The sequence below is a fragment of the Carcharodon carcharias genome, chromosome 12 (assembly GCF_017639515.1).
Source record: "Carcharodon carcharias isolate sCarCar2 chromosome 12, sCarCar2.pri, whole genome shotgun sequence".
NCBI lineage: Eukaryota > Metazoa > Chordata > Chondrichthyes > Lamniformes > Lamnidae > Carcharodon > Carcharodon carcharias.
Window position 1 is genome coordinate 144,771,462 of NC_054478.1, and position 9,700 is coordinate 144,781,161.

The 9,700-nt window shown below is 41.2% G+C and overlaps 1 protein-coding gene across 4 annotated transcripts in view; it reads left to right on the forward strand.

Moving 5' to 3' along the window:
- traf3ip1 (TNF receptor-associated factor 3 interacting protein 1) overlaps positions 1–9,481 on the forward strand; it is a 125,270-nt gene extending 115,789 nt beyond the window's left edge. For all 4 annotated transcript variants that reach the window (XM_041201050.1, XM_041201051.1, XM_041201052.1 and 1 more), the window contains one exon: positions 7,144–9,481. In XM_041201050.1, the coding sequence (XP_041056984.1) occupies positions 7,144–7,309 (166 nt within the window). In that variant the 3' untranslated portion in view covers positions 7,310–9,481. The remainder of the gene's footprint in view (positions 1–7,143) is intronic.
- The last annotated feature ends 219 nt before the right edge of the window (positions 9,482–9,700 follow it).

Genomic DNA, 9,700 nt, shown 5'->3' on the forward strand with positions numbered 1-9,700 from the left:
AAATATCTTCAAGATGGCTAAATTTAGGATCATATTTATTAGGTTTCTCGTCAAGGTTGGAAAGTTGCACTCACTAGCTAGCTAAGTGTGAGTTTCTAGCTTCTGGTAAGGCTTAAAAAGTTGCAACTCGCCAGATTGCACAACACTAGCAAGCCTTTCTACCCTAATTTTACCTCTGCTGTTTCTCTGTTTTCCTGCTACACTTTTTTCCTGCTACATTTTATCCTAAGTGCCTTTCAATAGTTTTTCCCTACTCTAACCACTTCTGTTGTTGAACAGCAAATAGCACAGGGTAATAGCATTTATTAAACTGACAAATGGAAAGGAGGCAGAACCCAAGTAAATAACAATATTTCTCGTTTTTATTTTTGCCAGGGTTGACTATGCTGTCAATATTCTAAGTCTCTATTTTCTTTAAGTTCTCTGGCCATGCTATGCACATTTTCATTCTGCCTTTCGTGGGTATCCTTTCATTCTCAGCATTTGGAATTATTTTTTGCAAGTGAATGCCAGTCATTTATTAGGAAAATAGACCTTGAATTGTAACTCAGCTCAATGACGTGCTGCCATGTGATCTGTTGATTGTCAAAATTTCCATTATCAGTTTTGTTTTTGTTGGCTGTTCCCAGAAGTTACTTGGCTGGTGTGAGTGTATCTTTAGTAATCTGGTTTCATCACATGTCTGAATCTTTGACTCAATCCGTTCTAAATAATACAGATTCGACAATAATGTCCATATAGTGCCTTGTAACATTATAAGGTGACAAGCCTATGTCTTCCATTGTATGTTATTTTTCCGTCAGTCTGTCTGGTGATATAGCACCAAAATTAGGGCATATGTATGAACTTGAGACTGGGAACCCCACAGAGCTAATTCTCAATGTCAGTCCACCAGAACCCATCTACTTTCGCTTGAATGAATAAAATCTGAGAGATTAATTAATGGAGTATTCTTGTACACCTCTTAGCAGATGATATGTGGTCTAGGGAAGGGTTACAAGTGGTTACAAAGTAACTTTTTAAAGAAAGCCCATTTTTGCTCAGTTCACACATTTGAAAGTTGCCCTTCTTAAAGACCTGGGTATTCCAGCAGTACCATCAATCTTCAACACACAGTGATTGAACAAGCACATTACATGCCCATAGCAGGTAGCTCACCGACCAATGTAGACACCGTTGTAATGTGGGGACATCCAGCAGCCTAAAGATCAACAAACAGCAATGAGATAAATGGTCAATTAAACTGTTTGTGGTAAAAGCAAAATACTGCAGATGCTGGAAATCTGAAACAGAAACAAAAACAAAAATTGCTGTGAAAACTCAGCAGGTCTGACAGCATCGGTGGAGAGAAAGACAGAGTTAATGTTTCGAGTCCAGATGACTCTTCTTCAGAACTAAAGACAAGTAGAAATGTGGCGAAATATATACTGTATGCGGGGAGTGGGACAGATGAAACTAGATAGAAGGCCAGTGATAGGTGGAAGCAAAGGAGAGATTGCAAAAGATGTCATAAACAAAAGGCCGAAGGGGTGTTGATGGTGGTGATACTGGCTAAAGGATGTGCTAATGGTGACATTAAGGGTAGAAAGCAGGATGAGCAAGTGACAGGCCCTAGTGGGGGTGTGGTGGGGGCAGGGGACTGTGTGAAAGCAAGGATCAAAATAGGCTAAAAGGTGGAGATAAAACAGTGAATGGAAATAAATTTTAAAAATAATAATAGAAATGGCTGGGGAATAAAATGTATATATAAAAATTCAAAAATAAATATTTGAAAAAAGGGGATCAAAAAGAGGTTAGGATGGAGGAGAGAGTTCATGGTCTATGTTGTTGAACTCAATGTTAAGTCCTGAAGGCTGTCAAGTGTCTAATCGGAAGATGAAGTGCTATTCCTCCAGTTTGCATTGAGCTTCACTGGAACATTGCAGCAGGCCAAGGATGGACATGTGGGCATGAGAGCAGGGTGGAGTGTTGAAATGGCAAGCGACAGGAAGGTCTGGGTCATGCTTGCGGACAGACCAGAGGTGTTCCGCAAAGTGGTCACCCAGTCTGCGTTTGGTCTCTCCAATGTAGAGGAGATCGCATTGGGAGCAGCGAATGCAGTAGACTAAATTGAGGGAAGTGCAAGTGAAATGCTGCTTCACTTGAAAGGAGTGTTTGGGCTCTTGGATGGTGAGGAGGGGGGAAGTAAAGGGGCAGGTATTGCACTTTCTACGATTGCATGGGAAGGTGCCGTGGAAGGGGGTTGAGATGTAGGGGGTGATGGAGGAGTAGACCAGGGTGTCCCAGAGGGAACGGTCCCTATGGAATGCCGACAGTGGGGGGTGAAGGGAAGATGTGTTTGATGGTGGCATCATGCTGGAGTTGGCGGAAATGGTGGAGGATGATCCTTTGAATGCAGAGGCTGGTGGGGTGAAAAGTGAGGACAAGTGGAACTCTATCATGGTTCTGGGGATGGAGAGGAAGGTATGAGGACAGAGGCGTGGGAGATGGGTCGGACACAGTTAAGGGCCCGTCAGCCACCGTGGGTGGGAAACCTTGGTTAAGGAACAAGGAAGACATGTAAGAAGCACAGTTTTGGAAAGTTACATCATTGGATCGGATGTGACGGAGGTGAAGGAACTGAGAGAATGGGATGGAGTCCTTACAGGAAGCAGGGTGTGAGGAGTTGTAGTCAAGGTAGCTGTGGGAGTTGGTGGGCTTGTAATGAATATTGGTGGACAGTCTGTCACCAGAAATAGAGACAGAGAGATCAAGGAAGGGAAGTATCAGTGATGGACCATATGAAAGTGATGGAGGGTGGAAATTGGAAGCAAAATTGATAAAATTTTTCCAAGTCCAGACAAAAGCATGAAGTGGCACTGAAACAGTCATCGATGTACCGGAGAAAGAGCTGTGGGAGTTCTGTACAGCTTTATCGTACTTTCATTAATATAAAGAATGCTGGTTACTCAGCTTGGGTAGATTCTTTCTTGTTATTGGGAGAGCATTAATTCTCTACCCCAAGGAGGGGGCCGGAGTAGGACTGAAACAAGGAATGTTCCACATACCCCATAAAGAGACAGGCATAACTGGGGCCCATGCGGGTACCCATTCCCACACGTTTATTTGGAGGAAGTGAGACGAGTTTAGGGAGAAATTGTTCAATGAGAGAGCAAGTTCAGCCAGACGGAGGAGAGTAGTAATGGATGGGGATTGTTCGGGCCTCTGTTCGAGGAAGAAGCGGAGAGCCCTCAGACTGTCCCGGTGGGAGATGGAGGTGTAGAGGGATTGGACGTCCATGGTGAAGAGGAGGTGGTTGGGACCAGGGAACTGGAAATTGTTGGTATGATGTCGGGCATCAGAGGAATCGCGGATGTAGGTGGGAAGAGACTGGACAAGGGGAGAGAGAACAGAGTCACAATAAGAAGAAATGAGTTCAGTAGGGCAGGAACAGGCTGACACGGTCTGCTTGTGGTGCTGGTTGAGGGATAAATGTTGACCAGGGAATCAGAAGTTGTGAACTTGACCATTTTAATAACACAGAAAGAAGTTCGTCAAGAACAAGTTTCACTTGTTGATTTTTCTTCCAATTTGTGAAATTGTTCTGTTATGTGACTGATTTAAAAGCCCTCCTTGTTTTTAAAGGAAGGTACTTGCAGGTCAAATATTAGCTCTACCAGGTACAAAGTAAACCTCCCTTTTTTGGCCCAACAGTATGCCTTAATCACAACACCAGATGAAGATCTCCTTCGATATTGGTTTGAAGCTTGATAATGAAACTCTGATTTCCTGACCAGATAGACCCAATTGGGAAATTGAGCAAAGTTCTGTTACACAGAATTTTTGTCTGCCTTTTTGCCTGCGCTGCCATGGGAAATGCTGCCTGTTTTTGGGCTGTTCTTTGTAAATAAGGCAAGCGACTTGTGATATGCCTTATCTCAGATCATTTCTAACCTCATTTATACTGATTCCCCATCTTGCCTGTTACTTAGTATTAGGGAGAAGATGGAAGAGAATTTAATGATCTAGACTCTTTGTTGGCATCAATTTAAAGTTAATTTCTGACTCATTTTGTGGGGGTGTGATTTTTCTTTTGCCGTTGTGAGCTACTTTGATATCTGACTTTGGGCCCTTTACAGTTGTCTGGAGGAGTCTACGTTCTTTCCTCATCATAATGGCGATCCTGACTTGGCAACTCTGGATAACACATGATTTGACACTACTATAATGCAAGCTGGATTCAAGAATATCAGTCCTCCACCATCAGTTCTGTACAGCTTTATTGTACTTTCATTAATATAAAGAATGCTGGTTACTCAGCTTGAGTAGATTCTTTCTTGTTCTTGGGAGAGCATTAATTCTCTACCCCAAGGCCTCCTATCTTCATTCAAAGGGTCGTGGATCTTTGCAATTCTCTACACCAGAGGGCTGTGGATATCCATTTATTGATTATATGCACGGCGAACATCGATAGATTTTTTGATACTAAGGGGATTAATGGAAATTTGGGATGGCGCAGGAAGGTGGAGTTGAGGTAGATGAACAGCCATGATCGTATTGAATGGAGAAGCAGGTTCAAAGGGCCGAATGGCCTACTCTTATTTCTTATGTTCCCAGCCTACCTATCCCTTTTTCTCTACTGACTATGCATGCTTACACTGTGACTTTTAAGAAAAACATTTGCTACTGTACTCTGCTGTTTTAGTGCTCTCTCCATTGCCTTAGCTCTTAATGCAACCTTCTCCAGAAAGCAAATCAATGCCGTGTTGGGGGGGAGATCACTATTGCACAGGGCATAAGTTTCCATTAAAGAGCAGATCACTGGTAATTTTCCTCCATGTGAGTACAGAAATTCCCACAGTATGTGGAGGTTGAGCTTCTTTTGAAGGGAATATTCTACATTTAGGTGCATAATGTTTTCTCCATTTTAGAACAAACGGATTTGCTAGAATTTCAACATTGAACTGATTATTATCAGAGTGCATGGTTGGTACGCAACTAGAAAGTAGACAAAAGGGCTCCAGATGGCGCTCTGTGTCTAGTTTCTGAACAAATCCTTTTGACTGATCTACAGAGGCTATTCTAAAACCAATCCACAATGTTTATTGTACTAATTCAGTCTCTATGCAGTTTTGTCATATTTTAATTTGAGTGGGAGCTGCACAGAATGGTTTGTTTTCTATTTCAATCAAATTTCAATTATCAGTGAATGTGATTGGCATCCAGAAACTGGCTGGGAGTAGTAGCTGAGCTCATCTAGCACATGCTCAGCTGGGAATAAAAGAAAAATACCTCAGTCCCATTGTTGTTACTACAACAATGCCTGTGCTCCTTATATCAGTGTACTGTATGTGCTTCTTTAGATGAGCAATCACAGGAGCCTTCTCCTCTCTTCCTCTTCATCATCAGCCACCCCTCCCCATTTGCCCACCATCTGCCTACACCTCATCAAGTTCTATAATTGTGATTATTGAGGATGTGGGGCTAGGTGGTGGTGGTGGTGGGGGGTGGGGGGGGTGGAACACACAAGCTCTGACTTAGGTTGGAGGTAAATGTAGTCATTTGCTTATTTACACTTTAAAAATGTAACTTTTAACAAAACTTTAGTAGATTGCTAACAACACTATCATAGTGGTCCTGTGCTAACGTACATTTTCTTTTTAGTTAGACTGGTAATGGAATCTCACCTAACTTTTATACTCCTAAATTACACTTATCAGAATAGATTTGGGGCAATCCTCTCTCGTGGATCACAAAGTATATTTGGATGAGGAAGAGTATTTGCCCAATCTTGACTCATTCATCTAGAAAACTCTACAGTCCTCCCATCATGGTATCCACCTATTTCTTCAATCTTTCAAGTTGTATGCCTCCATTACTCTTCCTGAAAGCCCATTCATGCTACGTGTTGATTATTCCTTGTATGAAGAACTACTTCATACAGTTGCAAATTTGCCTGTTATTGTTTGAAGTTGTACTCCCTTGTCCTGAGTTTGAAGTCCTGTTCCAGATCTGCCTTTTATGAACAGTTTTCTCTGTCTTATAAACTTTTATACAGTCATCCTCCAGTTGTTTTCTGCCTCAACACTCTTTCTGCACTCTTTTATCATAACTCAGTCTTCTGGTACAAGGGATTAGTCAAACGACTCTTCTCTAAACTATTTCCAGAGCCTAAATATCTCCCTTCGGGTCTTGGTGACCGGAACTGGATGTGGTGATAAGAAGTGGTACCTTAGATGTAGCCCGACTAGAGTTTTACAATTTAAACATTGCTGTCTCTGACTTGTACACCTGTGGCCCTTGGCTGACTTGCTGCTCGTACATATCTGTGGTCCATATGGGAACAGCTGTTAAACATTTATTTTTATATGCATGGTGGCTTTTCATCTTTTTAATCCTAATTCCTTTCCATTTCTGCATAGCTGTTAATGCCATTGCTTCCTAAGTCAAGATCTCAATTGATTTTGCATTTGTAACTCTGTAATTCAACATTTTCACAACCATTGATAGGTGTCTTCTGATCAAAAATGCAATACTGTCCCTTCTCTTGTTTTAACTTTCCAGCCAGGGAACATCAGGCAGAGGATATCTCAGTATCCTTAACATAAGTGAAAGGATCACTCAACAGCTCTCCACTGTGGCATGTGACATTATGGGGAGATGGTGGCATAGTGGGAATGTCACTGGACTAGAAATCCAGAGGCCCAGGCTAATACTCTGGGAATATGGGTTTAAATTCAATTAATAAATCTGGAATATAAAACTAGTCTCAGTAATGGTGACCATGAAACTATCATCAACTATCCTTAAAAACCCATCTGGTTCACTAATGTCCTTTAGGGAAGGAAATCTGCCGTCCTTACCTGGTCTGGCCTACATATGACTCCAGATCTACCACCATGTGGGTTGACTCTTAACTGCCCCTCTGAAATGACTGAGCAGTTGCTCAGTTCAAGGACAGTTGGAGATGGGCAAAATGTTGGCCTTGCCAGTGACACCCACATCCCATGAAAGAAAGAAGGAAAAAGAAAATGACAGACAGCATTCCCAAACTCTTACTTTTTTCACCAGCGTAATTGAGGAAACCTGTATAGCTTTGCAGTTTTCATGGCAATCATGACCAAGTTACAAACTTGAATGCTAATTTATTTTTTGTCCTTGCAGCATCACAGACACAGCTGTGGAGCCATTAAAGACTGAACTCGCTGAACTGGAGCAACTGATCAAGGATCAGCAGGATAAGAATTGTGCTGTCAAGGCAAACATACTGAAAAATGAAGATAAGATCCAGAAGATGATTTCAAGTATTAACTTCTCTTCGAGAACGTGAGGGAGGAGAGGCTGTTGCGCAGTCGGCACAGAAACCTGTAATGCAGTTCAGCAAATAAGGTGAAGAAATGATGCGGAGGAGGGACCTTGTAAGACAGCAGACTGACAAATAATGTGTACTTGGGTAAAAAAAGCATTTCTTTGCATTCCTATCTCTCAAATCAGTTGCATTCCACTAGAGAGCTTATTATCTTACATAGTTTTGAAGAAAACAAATACGTACATCAAATAAAAGCAATGTTTATAAATAGCTCGCAGCACTGAAAGCAGGATTTGTCGTTTTCTTCTTCGCTTACCTTCTTTGGGCTGAAGTTCTTGCTGGTGACTTTAGCAAAATAGTCAATGTGAATACAAAGCGGGATGGTAAAATTATTGATCAGAGGAAATTTTATCCCCTTTATGTTTGCCTGATTGTTACTCTTCCCACAAATTTCTAAATGTTTTCAGCAAAGCTGCAGTGTTCTCTGCAGCAATAGATCTTGCAGCACCAAGGCAAAAGAGCAGTCCAACCCCCTGGCCATTGCCCATGGTACTAGACACTACACCTGTGCTTGAGGCCAGGGTGGAAGCAAAATGGGTTCATCCATACCACTTAAAGCTGATGGACTAGGCCACCTGGAAGTAGGTTATTTTATTTTTTCATTCACGGATATGAAAGTCTTTGAATAGAAAGTAATTGGGTATTGGTGACCCTTTGCTGCATCATAATGTCATACAAGGGAGTGAATTTTCCCGTAATGTACAGGTTAGGTTTTGGTAATACAGCAATGCCTCACAGATTCAATGTACCCTCTAGTTCTAACATTATACACATAATGAAAATGCAGCACAGTCTATACAACAATAGGTGATGAACTGAAGCTGGTAATTTGATCTAGGCGATCAGATTCAGGTTCTTATAGCCTTTGGCATTATGACTTAGTGTTGCATCACCACTTCAATAAGATCACCAGGAAGTTATCTGTTATCTTTTATTAAGATGCTAAATGTGATTGGTTTTGGGACCATTTTGGATTACTTGAATAGTGTCTACTATTGCCTATGAAATATCATGAGCCCAGGCAAACACTGTGTGCTCATAGCTGTGGACTGATGAGAACATAGAATTCATGTTTCTGTGAAGCAGATGGGACAAGGCACCAAGTCAGTGAGGCAACCTGGTAAATGAAAATAGTTCCACTGTACTGACATTGATATATGTATATAGCTTCATTAAATAGTGAAACAGATTGATGCCCACTTGTATCACAAAGCATAGGCCTGGTTGAATGCTCACTGGGTGGAAACATTGTCATTCATTAACTATACCCAAGTACACAATGAAGTACTGAGCACTGCTTGGGAGCCATAATTGGTGAAATATGACCTCTTGGTTTACAGAGCCTTGAGTGTACATTGATGTCAGGAGACATGATGTATTCTGAGCCACTACTTTAGCTATAAAAGCAATAACTGATCACTGGAGCTGCAGACAGTTTGCGTAATAGGTATGGGGTGGTTGAGGAGCTAGGATTATGATGAAGCTGAAGGCTAAATTGGGAATTGATGTGATATACTTCTAAAATTCTTAAGTTTATTTTTACTTCTGAAAGTGAACATGTCTAAAAATACTGTTTCGAATCCTTCACATTCCAAACCATCAACTGCTGTACGTCAAGAATATATGCACAGTAGTTACACTTTTCCTTTTCCCTGCTACGGTAGGGATATTTTGGATGGGGTGTGACTATTAAGACATCAAGTGGGTGCAGTACCTGGGACTTGACTTTTTGAAATTTAATGTTGAAAAACTTGTTTGCCAATTTGGAAAATAAATTGTTATCTTTAGCACTTGGACATGTAATCAGACCCTACTATTTGTTTTCAAATGCTTTCCAATGGCCAACCTGTCGGATACCCTTGCCTCAGTTTTACCATTGAAGATTATAAGAACCCCCTCAAACGGAATAGCATTTGCTGAAAGAAAAGAGACGTGTCTAAACTTTCGTCTTGCTCTCATCAGCACACTCACAAGTACACCGTGCACGAGTGCCAGATAAAAAGCTTAGAGATGCCTCTTTTTTCAGAAAAGCATTGTTACAAGCTGATTTTATCCAGGACAATTCTTGCACGTCAGGGGTAAAAAAAAAAAGCTCATTTCTATATTAGGCTGACAGATCCTATAACAGCTGAACTGAATAGAAATACCACAGAAGGGTTTTTTTTAACCCTCCCAAATTCCAAGCCAACAGCAAGAATAGGACTTTGAAAATCAACACATTTATTTAAAAAAAGTAATGCTGTGACCTGACTGTTCAATTTTAACATGGACAAAGCTAGACAGATGTTTCCTGTCTCACACTGGAAAATGAGTGCTTTCAAATAGGGATGTCTTACTTTGAGGTTTGTGTAT